General features: G+C 39.4%; 1 protein-coding gene across 2 annotated transcripts in view; it reads right to left on the bottom strand.

The window, feature by feature from the left end:
• Positions 1-17,331, bottom strand: part of dock8 (dedicator of cytokinesis 8) — a 70,320-nt gene that overhangs the window by 25,382 nt on the left and 27,607 nt on the right. For both annotated transcript variants that reach the window (XM_052094074.1, XM_052094075.1), the window contains 15 exons: positions 17,235-17,320; positions 14,775-14,841; positions 13,178-13,327; positions 12,247-12,327; positions 11,973-12,132; positions 10,610-10,734; positions 9,823-9,913; positions 9,011-9,173; positions 7,378-7,495; positions 7,087-7,157; positions 6,851-6,995; positions 5,495-5,596; positions 5,214-5,309; positions 4,398-4,632; positions 3,679-3,843 (listed from right to left, as the gene is read on the bottom strand). In XM_052094074.1, the coding sequence (XP_051950034.1) occupies positions 3,679-3,843; positions 4,398-4,632; positions 5,214-5,309; positions 5,495-5,596; positions 6,851-6,995; positions 7,087-7,157; positions 7,378-7,495; positions 9,011-9,173; positions 9,823-9,913; positions 10,610-10,734; positions 11,973-12,132; positions 12,247-12,327; positions 13,178-13,327; positions 14,775-14,841; positions 17,235-17,320 (1,855 nt within the window). The remainder of the gene's footprint in view (positions 1-3,678; positions 3,844-4,397; positions 4,633-5,213; positions 5,310-5,494; positions 5,597-6,850; positions 6,996-7,086; positions 7,158-7,377; positions 7,496-9,010; positions 9,174-9,822; positions 9,914-10,609; positions 10,735-11,972; positions 12,133-12,246; positions 12,328-13,177; positions 13,328-14,774; positions 14,842-17,234; positions 17,321-17,331) is intronic.

Below are 17,331 nucleotides of genomic sequence, written 5' to 3'. Positions count from 1 at the left end.
ACAAGCGATTTCCATCCCTCACCTCTGCTGGATCCTTACGGTAGAATTACAGTGGATTTCTCCCCTCTCTGCACGGGTGCACTGCACAGATCGCCCCTGGGCACTTCAGCAGATCTTGGAGTATATTCTAAGAGTATTTACCCTCACAAAGAGTAAATTCTAAATGCTCCAGTAGCTGCGGTATCCAAACACTCAACAAAAAGAGCAGTTTCCTCAGTCCCTAGGTCACATAACCGGTGTGTTCGGCCATAACCCCGTCCACCGGCTTTGGTCTCCCTCTGGCAGGTCCAACGCTTCGGTGACAGTTCCCCCACCCTGGCACACCATGCTGCGGCAGACATACTCAAACTCGGAAAACTTCTACGGACCGCAGGGACGAAACACCTCCTCCCCCCTCCTCGACCGATCCGCCGTTGAGTATCGGGTGTCAGGCAAGTGCTTTGATGTCTCTCGACTCAGCACTGCCACAGGGCTCAAACTCAGTCAATGTGGCCTCCCTGGCTCCGCCCCGCCACGAGTCCCCACCCGCCGGTACGTCTGACAAAATTGTTCCCCTGGTCCCCCTCGCCCGGAGTTTGGACATGTGTCTCACGCTTTCAAACCAGACGCGATGGCTGACCCGGACCATCCGACTCGGCTACGCGATTCAGTTTGCCAGGAGGACGCCCAGGTTTGCCGCCACCTTGTGCGCGCAGAAATCACCACCCTTCTATGGAAGCACGCTGTCCCTCCAGCCTAGATGAAGAGCGGGTTTTACAGCCCCTACTTCATTGTACCGAAAAAAGGCTTCAGTTCTCAACACAGACTCCCGTTCAAGATGCTGACACGAAGGCGCAATCTAGCGAGCGACCGGCATCAAGATTGGTTTGCGGCAGTAGACCTGAAGGACGCGTACTTCAACGTCTCGATTCTACCTCGACACAGACCCTTCCTGCGGTTTGCGTTCGAGGGTAACGCATACCAGTACAAAGTCCTCCCTTTCAGCCTGTCCTTTTCCCCTTGCATCTTCACGAAGGTCGCAGAGGCTGCCCTTGCCCCGTCAAAGTAAGTGGGCATTTGCTTTCTCAACTACCTCAACAACTGGCTAATCCTAGCACACTCTCGTGACATTTTGTGTGCACACAGGGACCTGGTGCTCGTGCACCTCAGTTGGCTAGGGCTTTGGGTCCACTGGGAAAAGAGCAGGCTCCTCCCGGTTCGGAGCATCTCTCTTTTTTTGGTCTGGAGTTGGACTCAAGTCTCGATGATGGCGCGCCTCACGATCGAGCACGCCCAGTTGGTGCTGACCTGTCTGAAGGCATTCTTTCAGACTGAAAGAGACTTCTGGGGCATATGGCATCCTTGGCAGTGGCCACACTGCTCTGGTTGATGCATATGAGACTACTTCAGCACTGGCTCCGGACTCAAGTCCCGAGAAGGGCATGGCGCCACAGCACACATCGTGTAGCCATCACGCTGATCTGTCACCACATCTTCAGCCCTTGGAACGACCTCACATTTCTACGGGCAGGGGTTCACCTAAAACAGGCCTCCAGGCACGTCGTGGTCACAACCGACGCCTCCTAGATGGGCTGGGGTGCTATATGCAATGGGCCCGCGGCCGCCAGCACCTAGACGGGGCCCTGGCTACGTTGGCACATCAACTGCCTTGAATTGTTGGCAATACTGCTCACCCTACTGAGGTTCTAGCCATTGATCCAGGGCAAGCATGCGTTGGTTTGAACAGACAACACGGCAGCGGTGGCATATATCAACTGTCAAGGCGGGTTACGCTCCATTCACAAGTCACAACTCGCACGCTGTCTCCTTTGGAGTCAGCAGCACCTCAAGTCGCTGCGAACCACTCACATCCTGGGAAACCTCAACACCACGGCGGATGTGCTGTCCCATTGCCCGCTATGGTACACCCTGACCGAGGCTCCCCTCAGCATAGACGTGTTGGCACACAGCTGGCCGCCTGGAATATGCAAGTATGCATTCCCCCCAGTGAGCCTGCTTGCACAGACCCTGTGCAAGATCAGGGAGGATGAGGAGCAGGTCACCCTAATGGCTCCTTACTGGCCCACCCAGACTTGGTTCTCAGGCAAATTCCCCTGAGGAAGTACCTTCTTTCTCAGGGACGGGGCACCATCTGACACCCGCGACCAGACCTCTGGAACCTCCATGGCCCCTGGACAGACGCGGGAGACCTCAGTACGGCTGTCCCCCTCCACCTTGAAGGTGTACGAAGCTGCCATACCTGCACACCATAACACAGTGGACGGCAAGTTTTTATGGAAGCACGACCTGATTATCAGGTTCCTGAGAGGTGCTGAAGGATCGCCCACTGGATCGTCGACGCCATAGCTGTTGCCTACCAGGCTCAGCATGTGCCTCCCCCTGCAGGGCTACGAGCCCATTCCACCAGGTGTGTGGTGGCCTCCTGGGCTCTGACCATTGGCGCCTCTCTAGCTGACATTTGCAGAGCAGCGGGCTGGACTACACCGAACACCTTTGCGAGATTCTACAATCTCTGGGTTGAGACGGTCTCGTCCTGTGTCTTAGCAGGAACAAACGGGTAAGTTGCTTTCTCACCGGTAAGAGAAAAGTCTCTAGGGAACATTCCACAACAAGGAACATTCCTTTAATCCCCAATGCAATAAATAATTTATTGAAACCAAGCTGCAAAAATGCCTCGTTCCCTACATCACTAGGGGGCTCATTAATTCATGAACGCCTCTAAGGCGAAAAAACATCAACACATACTTTGTCATCGCAACCTTTGCCCCAAACACTGGTACTCAATTCGTAAACAGAGAGAGAGAGACCATGACAGACAGGCCTTGTGTGGCCTAACTATTCCTTAACAACAAAGGGGACCAATCAAGTTACCAATCTGAAAATGAGATCTCATTCGGTTTCATTCAGCTTGATGCATCTTGTTCTTTTGACCACAAATCCATCCTTGATGCATTCTCACACCCATCTGAGCTATTTTTTATAATTGATGTTAACATACACTAGGACATCTTTGACTGTTTTGATGCATTTTTGCATCAGTGCAGTACGTGTGTGTGTGTGTGTGTGTCATGTGGATGTCTTCAGTGTATTTCAGCATGGATTGTATGTTTTTTCAGCTCATATCAGCGTGGATTGCTTGTAAACCAGTCATAATACAATTCAAGAATTATAAAGGAACTGTTATTGAATGATGGGGCAGTTAAAAACACTATGGGACCCGACCCAAAAAAGCATACGTAACCAGTTTTATTCATGTTTCAAATGTCATGACTGTTTGATAGTTTATGGTGCTGTTGTGCTTGAGTGAACAGTTCAATATATTCGGATATAATGTAATTTAATTTAATTTAATGTAGTTTTATAATGTTATAAGCTTGCTTATTCTCTTCTGATTGAGTTTCAAATATGGCTGTATTCAAGTGGCTGCAAAAAACTTTACTAACATTATCAGCGGACCTCAGGGAAGATAAGAAATTTATGAAATTAAAAAGAGTATGTCATGACCCCTTAAAAGACAATGATTTATATTACATTTTGGCGTCAAGAAAATATAGTTTAGTTTCATATTTTCCAATTATGTTTTTATTTTTACTTCAGTTACTGAAAATGTTATTTAGTTTTTATTTCGTTTCACAGTATTTTTCATTAAAAGTGATATAACACTGGTCACAGCCCTACCTGTGGTGTGGATCTCATGTTGGGTGTCTGGCAAACGGAACACAAAGTACAGGTATGTCGCTAAGAGACAGTTCCTGCCCTGATTATCCTTTGCCAGCTCCTGACTGTTGTGAAGGCTGTTGACGATTGACACCACTGACTCAAATGCGATCTGGGCCAGATTGGCTGCACAAAACAAGATAACAAAAACCAACCTGTAAAACTAGCTTATAATCATTCCAGTAAAATTGTTAGGGTAACACAGAACAGGAAGTCATTGTTCAAAAAGATCTTGGCACTTGTGTGCTAAAAAAAGGAATTAATCAAATAAAAATAAAACATTCTACGCAGAGAGTGTCCAGGCATTTATACTACACACTGCATTAGAGAATAAAAGGACAATGTGGAATAATGCAATGGTGCAAAATTGCGCTCTATCATACAACAGAAAGTTGAGAAAATGTCTTCTGACATAGGCATTTGTCAACTAATAAGAATTTCAGGTGTATCTAGTGGCTTTAAACAGAGTTTTGTTGGTCACAACCAGCATCAACTATCATGGACCAGCATGAAAAAATAAACTGGTCTTTTAAAAAAGGTTTATACACCATTAAAATGCATCTAAAACACTCCTATCAGTCAAACACACACAGAACTTCATCAAGTGAGTAATTTCAGCTATATCTAGTACTATGGGGTGAAGTTAACACCCGTTGCTTCTCTTTCTTCTTGAAACACACCAGTCTGTCCTGCAATGACCATGGGTTGCATGATGAGTCGGAACAGCTTGTCCAGGACCTGATGGAGAAAGAGCACCAGTGGTTCCAGGCCGGAGGAGGACAGTGAGATGATGCTCAGCTTCAGCTCGTGCTCAAACATGCTCTCCGGGATCTTCTCATCACCTACTCGAATGGGGAACATGGTCTTTCCTTCCAGGGCATGACACAGTGTAAAGAAACGTTCCAGGTGACTATCCTGTGATTGAGGAAAAAGAGATGGTGAACAGAGAGGCCAGTTTCACAGGCATATCATTGAACTAATGCCCGTTAGGTGTAGTTTTCAAAAAAGAAGAGCTTTTGGAGCTTCAAAAGGTCAGGTCACCATTCACTTGCAGTGTATGCACCAACAGAGCTGAAATATACTTCTAACATTTTTTGGTAGTGTTCTGCAGAAGAAAGAAATTCTTACACAACTGGGATGGCATGATGGTGAGTAAATTATGAGAGAATTACATTTTTGGGGGAACTACTGCTGCTGTGTGTATATTTTTATTTGCACCACTAGTGGCACCAATAATTATTTTTTTTTAGACAGGTTTTCCAAAAACTCCTCCTGTCCTGCTCTAACTAACAGAGCAATGTTGAAAGCACCACAGTTTTTTCACTTTTTGGTGAAATCAACCTGTGAATGACTAATAGTTGTCTCTGCATATTAAGCTAGCTTAAGAGAACATATTTCAACTTCACACACAGCTAACTAAATTAAATGAATGTTCCAAAATCCAGCAATTCTCTAATACTAAAAGAGCCCTACATGCTAAGCTGTGTGTGTATTACCTGTGTTTGGACAGAGGATACAGCTTGCAATTCAAGGTTGAACTGTCCCTTGTGATTTTCCATCCACTTAACTGGAGGTACCTGAGATGGCAATTTCTAAAAGCACATAAAAAGAATTCAAAATGACCAACTATGCAAACTCTATTAAAAAACCCCACATACAGCACAGAAGAGTCATAGGACCGGTGCCCAAACGAGACATCTATACAAGTGACAAAAGGAAATGATCTCTTTGAAAACAGATATCCAAATAAAGACAGATGTGAAATGGTTGCCTGTACCTCTGGGAAATGCAGGGAATAGTTGACAGGAAGTTTGTCCAGAACGATTGGCAGACAGTGCTGTGCAGTCTGCAGCCTGTCATTGTTCAGTATGGGTAACCACTGCAGAGAGGACAGCAGGAAATATACACATGGCATTTACAGTTGTATGTCTCTGCTCGTTCAAGGTAGTTTGTGCAAATGCCATTGAAACCCTCTCTTGTAGCTGAGTCTCAGTATATACAATGACATTAGATAATGCTTCTATTTTGCATTTTTCAAATTTAAAGGAATATTCCAGGTTCAATACAAGATAAGCTCATTCGGCAGCATTTGTGGCATAATATTGATTACCACAAAAAATAAAAACTTTGACCTGCCCCTCCATTATGTATTTTTTTAAAACATAAATCTGGGTTACAGTGAGGCACTTACAATGGAAGTGAATGGGGCCAATCTGTAAAAGTTAAAGTACTTACTGTTTCAAAAGTATAGCCACAAGACAAACAATGTGTGTTAACATGATTTTAGTGTGATAAAATTTTACAACTTTGTTGCTGTGATGATGTAATGCCAACAAACCCTAAAACCACTGTAAAATTGACGATTTAAACAACTTTACACCTCAATTAAAACATGAGTTTTAAAATGAAGAATTAATTTAAGTGCTTTTATAAAATTAGAATCTTCATATTTCTGCCTTTAAACCCTCCAGAAATTGGCCCCATTCACTTCCATTGTAAGTGACTCACTGTAACCCAATTTTTTTTTTTTAAGAAAAGGAGGGACGAGTCGAAATTACTTTTTTTGGGGGTAATCAACATTATGCCACAAATTATATTGATCGTTCTTAACTTGTATTGAACCCAGAATATTCCTTTAACACAGTTTTTTTTTTCTAAATGAAAATTTATATTATCAGTATACTGTATATTATATTTGCATTATGTTTTCTATTTATTGGGCTATTATTCATTTTACTTATATTAAAATACATCAAAATAAATGTACAAATTCTGAATTTCTTATTTGGTATGCACCTTTTTGCTTTAATGACAGCGCACACTCAAGCTAGCATGAACTTTAAAAGATCTGATGATCCTTGTTATCCCAGCATAAATTGAGAAGAACATATTTTGTGCTTCAATGGAAGCAAGGAAATATTTTGTTCAAAGGAGTTAACATGGTCAATGTAACAAATGTGCTTATTTGATTAGTGACTAAGTAATAGCACAGAATCTTAAATATTTCCTGTTCATTTTACTTCATTACATTTCGTTGTTTAAACGTTTTCAAAATCCTAACACTTGTTTATTTCCAGGTTTAAATGAGATTGTGATTCCCAGATTTGCAATGTGAAGCTGTTGAGTCACTCACTGAATATCCAATAGGAGTTTCCACACTGCCGGTCTGGTTCTGTTTCTGCTGGCAGCTGATGTGGTAGAAGGTGAAGAGCAGGTGGTGTTTCTCAGTTAAACGGGCTGGCATGCGGATCTTTATCTCGTCATAGAAATCTGGAGACCTGAAGTAGAGATGGTAACTGCTCTTTCACACTGCCCTTACATTTGCTTTAAATATAGATTAGTAGAAATGCTTTGGGAGACCATGATTACCTGTTGTGGTATGTGACTGGGGTGTAAATCTCTTGAAGAAACTCAGGGCCACTTGATTTCCCATAGATTACCTTTTTAGGGAAATGAAGGATAATGTCAAATATTTCAAATTACTTAACTAACATATCTAAAATATCTTAACTTAGGTCCATCTTTGCTGGATACAAAGTTTTAAAAAATAAATTAGGTTTATTTAGCAGTCTGTACAGTGGATATGCACAGAGTGTATAAGTGTGAGTGAGTGTGTGTGTGTGTGTGTGTGTGTGTGTGTGTGTGTGTGTGTGCACTCACAGGCATGGCACAGCTGGGGTCCTCACCACTCATGAACTGGATTTTAACTGTAATGTTTCTGGCTGAAGTCAAACGGTTAGTAAGATTCAGCCTCAGAGGATACACATACAGCAGGTTCCTGGAACATAATAAATATACAATCCATTCAAGGGTGAAGAAAAAATTGTCTGCAGTTATTTGCCAAGAACACAATTCCCTTTGGAATCCATTATTAAGTGTAGAAACTTTAACTGACCACTAGATGGCGTAGAACACTCAGAGTTCAACATTAAAAACAGGGAAGGATCTGGAGGCATGTCATTTTTCAGGCTCTCAATGCATTTCTGGTCATAGACGATGTGTGACTAATCCTATCAGTTAAAGTTCTGCTATTCAAAGCATTCTGTTGAAAGCTATTTCTCAGAAACAAGGATTTATTCAAAGTTAATGGTGTATCAATGCATCCAAGTATTGTTACAAGTTCTTGACCTGAATATTAAAAGTCAACATTGAATAAACACAACAAAAAAAAAGAACAAAAAAAACCCTTTTTAATTCTTAAAGGGATAGTTCACCCAATTCTCTCTTCATTTACTCACCCTCATGCCATCCCAGATGTGTGACTTTCTTTTTTTGCTGAACACAAATTAAGATTTTTAGAAGAATATCTCAGCTCTGTTGGTCCATACAATGCAAGTTAATGTTGAACAAAATTTTGAAGGCCAAAAAGCACATAAAGGCAGCATAAAATTAATACATAGGACTCCAGTGGTTTAATCAATGTCTTCTGAAGCAATCCATTTGGTTTTATGTTAGAACAGACCACTTCCACAGTGGATCACTCAGACCACACTTCCTAATGATTGAAGGATGCCCAGAGGCTAGATGGCATTATAGGAAGTGTAATCAAGCTTGAAATCATAATCGCCAAGGAGACTGCTGTCAAGATGTACAGTGAAAAAAGGAGTAACATTTTTTACTGTCCTCACACAAATTCCCAAAACCAACTAGATAGCATCAGAAGACATTGATTAAACCACTGTTGTATGGATTACTTTTTTGCTGCCTTTATCTGCTTTTTGGAGCTTCATAAGGCAGCCAGATCACGCATTGTATGTACCTACAGAGAAGCGATATTCTTCCAAAATCTTTGTTTGTGTTCTGCAGAAGAAATATACATCACAATCATATACATTTATAATGTATATGATTTTTGGGTAAACTAAACCATTATTGAAAACTAAAAAAAAGTGCTCTCTGAAACAACTTTTTCACTGACATCATGAATGGCTCTTAGGCCACGTCCACATGAATACATTTTCAGTTAAAAACTCATTGATTTTGCTACATTTACCCCTCTCAAGAACACTGGAGAGCAGTTTTCCTCCACTGTAAACAGAGACTTTTGAAAAATCTATTTACTACCCTTTTCAACCAAAAACATAATAGTGTGGACGTGGCCTCACTTTTCAAACCCTCTCCTCCAACTTTCTGGCTCCATTTAGGTATGAACAGTTATGCAGAAGTTTACACAAATAAAATGGCTTGTGAACAGCATTTTATGTTGACTTTAAGCACATAAATGATGTGTGTGTGTGTGTGTGTGTGTGTGTGTGTGTGTGTGTGTGTGTGTGTGTGTGTGTGTGGGACTCACCTATATATACTGTGAGGCACATAGACTTCACTGGAAGGGAACTCCAGCACCTCTTTAACTGCACGTGGATTTTTGTCATACACAGGCTTCACTGGAATCAGTTCAGGAGACAGACACCCAGGCACCATCTCTGGCACTGGAGACACTTCCAGTTTCAAATAACCTGTCAAACAACACACGCACACAGTAAATACCATTATGCAATATTATGATTATGAACCATACATTACAGGTATATCTCCATTTGCTAATTGTGCACTTTCTTACCCAAAGCTACTAAGGGACCATTCAGACTGAAGGTGTTCTTGCAGTAAAACGATAAATGCAGCGCAATGAATAGAATAGATCACAGGTGTTTTGACCAAATTTTTTCTACTTGACACAGCTTCTATAAAACAATGGCAGCAATTCAAATGACATCCGTCTAAAACATTTACTGTTACAGAGGGTTTACAGCTAAGTTTTTCACTTTAGGGCCAAACGTCTGAGTCATTCACATTCTCATTCTCCTGAAGCAGATTTTTACATTTTCTTTACATTTACATTTATGCATTTGCAGACGCTTTTATCCAAAGCGACTTACAGTGCACTTATTACAGGGACAATCCCCCCGGAGCAACCTGGAGTTAAGTGCCTTGCTCAAGGACACAATGGTGGTGGCTGTGGGGATCGAACCAGCAACCTGATTACCAGTTATGTGCTAAAAGAATCTTAAAAAAAGATTTCAAAGCAGTGCAAGATCAGGTTTTTTGATAATTTTACTGAGGAAACAACATGAGCAGCAAACAGGCACAATTAGAGATGCTCCTCACCAGGTATGATCTTCACGCGTCGCTGACTGGAAGACCTCTTGATGTCTGCCAGGAACTTAAACAGGTCCTCGTCACTTAGACGCTCTCCTTCCTGTCAAAACACACAGAAGAAAGTCACTGTGCTTCAGTTCAGCTCATCAAAAGCATTGCACATATTCAACACCTTTTATTTTCATACTTTTGATAGAGAACTGCAGATTAATCCTTCAATTTAAAGGACACTGAATGTTTTGAAGAATGCAGTGTGATACAAGCTAGAGCTAGTTGAAGGAGACAGACATGGATTAATCTGGAAAATCTGAAGAATGGAAAAATGCACGCAATGCGACCAACTAAAATTCAAATAATTTCCATAATGTTAACAGTAAGCTGCTTTAAAGTCAAAATGGACCCTTTTAAGTGAAAATTGTACAATTTATCAAATGTACATTATTCCTACAAGTTTGTCTACATAATCTTTCATTAAAATGTAATCATTTGCTCCACACCTGAAATGACGAAAAGGAAAGTAAAATAGAAGTAAAATGGGTTGTGAACTGCTTTTCATGTTGACTTTAAAACTGAATTGCCAGGGTAATTCATCTATTAAATCAAGTCTTTTCCTTAAATTTTTTTTTAAAAATTCTCATGGGAGATCCTATTTCAGATAGAAATATGTCACATTATGAAAGTAAAATGAGCTTAGAACGCTGTTTCATGTTGATTTAACTCACACGATCTGGCTAGAAAGTTAATGCTTAACCATAAAAGGCCAGTGGAAATGAAACCTTTAATACATAGGCAATACCTGCTTGATGAATGTGCACGAGGTCACAGTTGGTTTAAAGCCACACAGGTTGTAGTTCTCCTCCATCATGCTGAATCTGTCAGAGTTACGCCTGGGCAGACCCTTCTTGTCCAGACTACCCCTGCCTGTGTTAAAATCGGACAACAATCGGACTCACAAATACACAGACAATTTGTACACAATTATACAGTGCCTTGAAAAGGCAGCCATCAGTCTTTTTGGATAAGTCTCTATCAACTTTGCACAACGTGGTAGAGCAATATTAGCCCATTCCTCCTTGCAGAATTGTTAAAGCTGGCAATGGACAACAATTTTGAGGACTCTCCACAGATCAGAGGTCAGGACTCTGACAGGGCCATTCAAGGACATACATTTTCTTCATTTTAAGCCACTCCAGTGTTGTTCTGGCTTTGTACTTTGGGTCATTGTCCTGCTGAAACACAAACTTCCTCCTAACTTTACACTTTCTGCCAGATGGGTGTAGGTTCTTATCCAAAATATCTGTGTATTTTGCTGCATTCAATATCCTATCAGAAATGCCAAAGTTCCTGCTGCTGAAAAGCACCCTCATAACATGATGCTACCGCCAGCGTGTTTCACTGTGGGGATGGTGCTATGTGACTGCTGTGCAGTGTTGGTTTTGCACCATACATACTGTTTAGAGTTTAAGCAAAATGTTCCACTTTAGTCTCATTAGACCACAAGATCTCGTGCCACATCTTTGCAGTATCTTCCAAGTGACGTAATGCAATGTCTTTACAGGCAAGTATAAGCTTTTTTTTTTTTTTTACAGCCCCTTTTTGTGCAATACTTTTGGGATTGTTGAGCTAGACATTATTTCCTGTCGCAGCCACTGACTTCTGTAGCTCAGGCAGAGTGATTGTTCCTTTTGAAGTAGCCTCTCTGACAAGAGCTACGCTATCCCTCACTTGTTTTTAATACTCTCTTGTTTTCATTTTTCTTTGTTCAAAGAACAATCAATCCATACAGTTTGATCTTATAGACAGAGAAAGGTATTTATGCTCAACTAATTTCAAACACTTGTTGAGAATAGAGCAACAAACTGGATGTGTTTTTAAGACAATATCTTGCACCTGAGCAGTTAGCCTAATAATTACAAAGGTTATGAATGGTTTTTTTATTCTCAAAATTTTAGTTTTAGATAAAAAAAAAAAAATTTATTATGAGATTTGGGGGGAAAAAAATATTTGTCATGATATAAAATACTGTGAACCAACTGGGGAAAAAAGTAATACATTTGGAATCTGACTAAAAATTATTTGAATACTGCACTGGGGACCGAGTCATTTTTCAAGGCACTAAGCTCTTTTTTTCTTCTTGATTCATTGACCGCTGGTTTTACCATTGATACTGTCTGTATCAGCCATGTCTCGTTCCAGTGAGGCTGAGTTGATGGCACTCGTGATGTTGACTGTGGCAAAGGCAAATGGCATCCTGTATCGGCCCAGCCTCTGACAGAACTCCTCCGCCTGACTCCTCAATTTCTCCAGCTTCACTCTGTTCTGATGGACGCAGAAAACATGGGAGCTTCAGTGTCTCTACTTATTATAATAATTATTTGTGAAAGAACTGACTGCATATAAACAAGGGGATAAAAGGTGTTTTTCTGTGGTTACCTTAGCAGAATCACTCTCTTTCATTACCATGTATGGTTCAGCACAATCCCCGATCTCCCCCTGCTGAAGAACCTTCTCAATCTACAACACATACACAACATTTCCAGCACTCTGTTCATCATTATCATCATTCTAATAATTCCCATGATCAATATCATGGAAATCATCACTATCGGCAGTGGTTGACCAACACTGGTGTTTTTACTGGCCAATGCCCTACATCTAGAGAGCAGGGTGGCTGATGGTCGTTTTAATGCTGAAATGAAATACATTTTAATAATAGCAAATGAGACGTACACTTATTTTAAACAATAGTTATTTAAATTCACAACATTTTTAGAAAGTTAAAGAGAAAAAAATAGAAAATGTTTGACATGTTTGGTTGCTGACAGTATAACTATTCTTGGCTCAGTCGGCTCAGATGCACAGCATGCAACTTTTATTTATTCATTAGAGTAATCAAAATTCAATAAAACATTTGAACATTTAATGTTTATCTGAAATGCATTCAAAATCTCAAAATGACCAAATTATTGGCAAATTAACACAACATACAACAAGTCAAGATGATAAAGTCATGCATTTAATTTCAGTAGTGTCTATTTACACTATGTGTAAATAGTAAAGTTTATTGGAGAAGTCTCTTTTCCCAAACCTGGCCCACTATTGCTCAGACAATTTACCCTTAGTACAAATAGCATATTACTTCCAATTACACTTTGTGTGAATAGCATTTCTCACGATTTACATTTAGTGTAACCAACATATTATTTATTGCTAGTTACACTTGATCAAATATCTACCAATATTTTCATTCTGTGTAAATAGCACCAACCTTCTAATACACTTAGTGTAAAAATGAACTGCCTTTCATTTGAATAATTTATAATATGATAGCAAATGCAGTGACAGAGCTCTTGTTAAACTCTACCTTAATGACCAGATAGATGTCTGGAGATGGGTAGGAGATGGAGAAAATCGCTGCTCTGGCCAAAGTGGAGGAGTCAGTATGGGGAGTGTGGGGTCGCAGAGAGCCCTTCAACTGATCTGAGTTCAGGTCAAAGTGGAAGTTCTCTGAAATCTAAAGAAATAAATACATATAAATATAGCATGAAATGTATGACTCAACTGGCCTGACAATGGTTTAATTCCTTAAAGGAGTAGTTCAACCAAAAATGAAAATTCTCTCATACATTTGAACCTCATGTTTGAATTTCTTTCTTCTGCAGAACTCAAACAAAGATTTTTAGAAAAATATTTCAGCTCTGTAGGTCCTTACAATGCAAGTGAATGGTGGCCAGACCTTTGAAGCTCCAATTTTCGACCCACATCTATCATACCTCTTTTGAAGACATTGATTAAACCACTGGAGTCATATGGATTACTTTTATGCTGCCTTTATGTGCTTTTTGGTGCTTCAAATTTTGGCCACCATTCACTTGCATTGTAAAGACCTACAGATCTGAAATATTTTTCAAAAAATCTTTGTGTTCAGCAGAAGAAAGAAAGTCATTCACATCTGGAATGGCATGAGGGTGAGTAAATGATGAGAGAATTTTCTTTATATTAAATAATTCCTCATTAAAGTATGAAAATAAAACTTCAAATTTGATACAGATTTTAACGAGTTAATCAGAATGGAACACACCTCACCATTTGACATAAGCACAGTTTGTTGCTAAATGAACTCTGAATGTCACTCCATTCAGACAAAAATTATATTTAACATTACATTAATTCAAGCATTACAGAAGCATGCCAAGAATTTTAAGTGCTGCTTTTTTCATAATGTGTTTTTAGTGCATACAAAATGGGTAAATCCTCATCAAAATACACTCTCTAAAAAATCCACGTGCAGCATCAAGTCCATATTTAGCATGAATCAGCTGACCTGTCGCCTCAGAGCGAAGCGGGATATTAAGCTTCTTCAGTCAGAGCCAAAGCGGATTAATGTAATACCTGAGGATATTCCCACGGAATATGATATCTGCTGTCTGTCTGTTTAATATGGAAATGTGGATGGCACTTCATGTACAGTTTGCATCATTACTTGCTGATTTCTAAGGCTATACTGCACGTCTGTCAGTCAGTTGCACTCTTAAATTTGTGGTAAAGACAGGCAGTGCATATTTGTGTGAGCTAATTCCCAGAACAGAAAACAAAACAAGTTTTTTACGTTCATTGGCCTTTTAGAGACCTCTGTCTTAACCATTCGGTCTGAATTTTGACACATTTCCACTCATTTACAATTAACTCCTTGTTATAGGCATCTGCACAGACTTCAAAGAAATTAAACAGAACAATGCTTGTGCCTGTGGACAATAAAAATGTCCAGCTCAGTTCATGCTGTAAGAGTACTGGAAATAAGAACATTTATTAATTGTGTCTACTGTTGACAATGCTAATGTATTGCCTGAGGAGGAACTTCTGTTGTTTGTTTCCCACAGGGTTCAAACAACAGGATCAAAATGTAAAAAATACATCACATATTTGAGTTTGTCATATATAGCTGACCATCAGAAACTGACCTTCTTCTTCTCTTTCAGGTCATAGAGGGCCATGGTTGCAAAAAGGGGCTCGAATTCAATCTCAAATCTGTAGAAGGAAAAAGCAGAAGAACACAACCCAATGCAAACGTTATTATCTTCTCTGAAGTACAGTAGTATAACCATATAATGTATAACTACAGAAGAGACATTTGGTTCAACTTTACATCATGGTTTTTGGGTGCATACACAGATTTAACATTAACTCATAATAATCTTGAAATACATAAGCAATAACATGTGCTAGAGAGCTTGTCAAAGCGGTCTAGGTAATGCATGCAATGAAAATAAAAAAATAATAAGATGGATCTATCTTGTTAGTGTAATATAGGAAACTATTTACACTCTCACTAGCTTAGTTTGTTCACTAACAATGTCCAACAGTGTATGTACATGCATCACAGGAGATTGATAGAATTTTTTTTTAAAAATTATGAAAATTCCCACCATAGCTTAATTTCCAGTACATCTCAAACTTTGAATTTGTGTTTAATACAATTAAGTGGTGGAAATTACACTGGTGGAAATGACATTTGTAACATTTCTGCAATAAAATGGTCACCTCCATTGTCTTGCTAAGGCTAAATTTCATTGCTAATGACACAAACACATTTTTGTGTCCTAAATACACACAATTCAATAATATGTTCACACTTTTTGCATAATTTGGCTTGGTTGGAAATTATGCCCAAAAAGTATTTTGTTTAAAGTGAAGCTGTCAAAGTTACTGCATTAACTCAAACGATTCAATAAAAAAGTTGAATGCGTAACTTTTGTTTGTAAACTTGATCACGAATAACACATTTGCCACTAATATAGCATAAACCAGTGTAGAATCTCACAGTGTCATTACACTGATACAAAAACCACAACCACAAACAAACAACAGTGACAACTTGATAGAAATCAAGAACTTTGCAACCTCTGTAAGGCGCAATTTAATTACCACAGAAGCACGGCAAGTCTTAACTATCACAAAAATGCAGAACGAGACTTTATTTAAAAGAACTTTTTATGTGGAGTTCAAAGTGCCGCTTGATGCTGGGGCTCACGCGATTCATGAACGGCTTCACGATTGCTGCAGCAAAGCGAATAGCCACAGTCTGCCGGCTGATTAATGTTGTAGAGGATGAGAGTTTAAAAGATTTCATGCACATTGCAATGCATATGCAACCCATGTGGAAACTAGTTCTTTCAATTAGTCAAACTCCCAATTATACTTTGGGAAACATTTCATGTTACTTGAAATTGTGCTATTTTAGAGCATTTCTATCTTTATACTGTGGAAGATTTTGTTTGTACAATGTTACAATTGTTTGTTACAATTGTTTGTTTGTTTTTCCCCAAGAAGGAAATAAGTGCATTTTGACAGGAAAAAGAGTATATATATATATATATAGGAGTAAAATTTCAGCATTTTCAAAATCTGCAATCAATCGCGATTAACTATGAAACATTATGTGATTAATCATGATTTAAACATTTTTAAGGACTGACAGAACTACATACAAGTGACATTTACCTTGATTTTCTTTGTTTTCTATAAACATCACTTGCCCCAGATTACAGCTCCAGAGTGCTCTGTACTGAAACTTTTGTTGACTTGATAAACAAGTACACTAACTTTTGAAAAAACTTTATTGGGGCAAAAGTTTTTGGTGTGGTGGAAATTAAGCCACAACTGTAGGACAGTTGTAATTTTTGAAAAATGGATAGAAACCCTTTGCACACAATAAATATAATTATAATTATAATGTTTTATTTATTCTTTTTTTATGGAACGATAGTTTTAAACTTAATCATTTGTCATTTTTAAATGGATTTCCATAATTTAATATTGAAAGTCTGGGTCTGGGACAAGGTTAAAACAATCAAATCTATACGTAAAAGTTTTTTTTGAAAAGTACCAAAAGGAAATTATGAAAGCCTAGTAAAAAGTCTCTTGGTAACGCACGTTTAATTGTGACATTCATTTACATTTACATTTATGCATTTGGCAGACGCTTTTATCCAAAGCGACTTACAGTGCACTTATTACAGGGACAATCCCCCTGGAGCAACCTGGAGTTAAGTGCATTGCTCACAGGCCCAACATTGGCATCTTGGTGGTGCTGGGGCTTGAACCCCCGACCTTCTGGACAGTAACCCTGAGCCTCAACCACTGAACCACCACTGCCCCACATTCATATAACAATTTTTTTTTTTATTCTATTAGCTTTAATAAAAAAAAAACACTAGGACATGAAATTTAATCGTTCCATGAATAGAGCCTTATTGCAGAGAAAAAAGTTATGGTTAACGAGAGAGTCCGCTGAGAATATTTTAAATAATGAAAATTCAGCTATATAACTTCCAGGTTTAAACTTCAGTCACGCTAAATATATCAGGCCTACCATTCAAAGAACATAAGCAATAACTGTGTAAATAGTAAAGGTGTATTACTTGATGGTCTGGCATCGCACAAGTATCCTCTGTCCAAAGTGCTCTCTGGGACAGTCGGGAATGGGACGAATCGCTACTGCATCCTCCTGCACACAAT

Source organism: Xyrauchen texanus, chromosome 27 (assembly GCF_025860055.1).
Source record: "Xyrauchen texanus isolate HMW12.3.18 chromosome 27, RBS_HiC_50CHRs, whole genome shotgun sequence".
NCBI lineage: Eukaryota > Metazoa > Chordata > Actinopteri > Cypriniformes > Catostomidae > Xyrauchen > Xyrauchen texanus.
The sequence above is the reverse complement of the archived record's forward strand: the minus strand, read 5'-3'. Positions and strand labels throughout refer to the sequence as shown.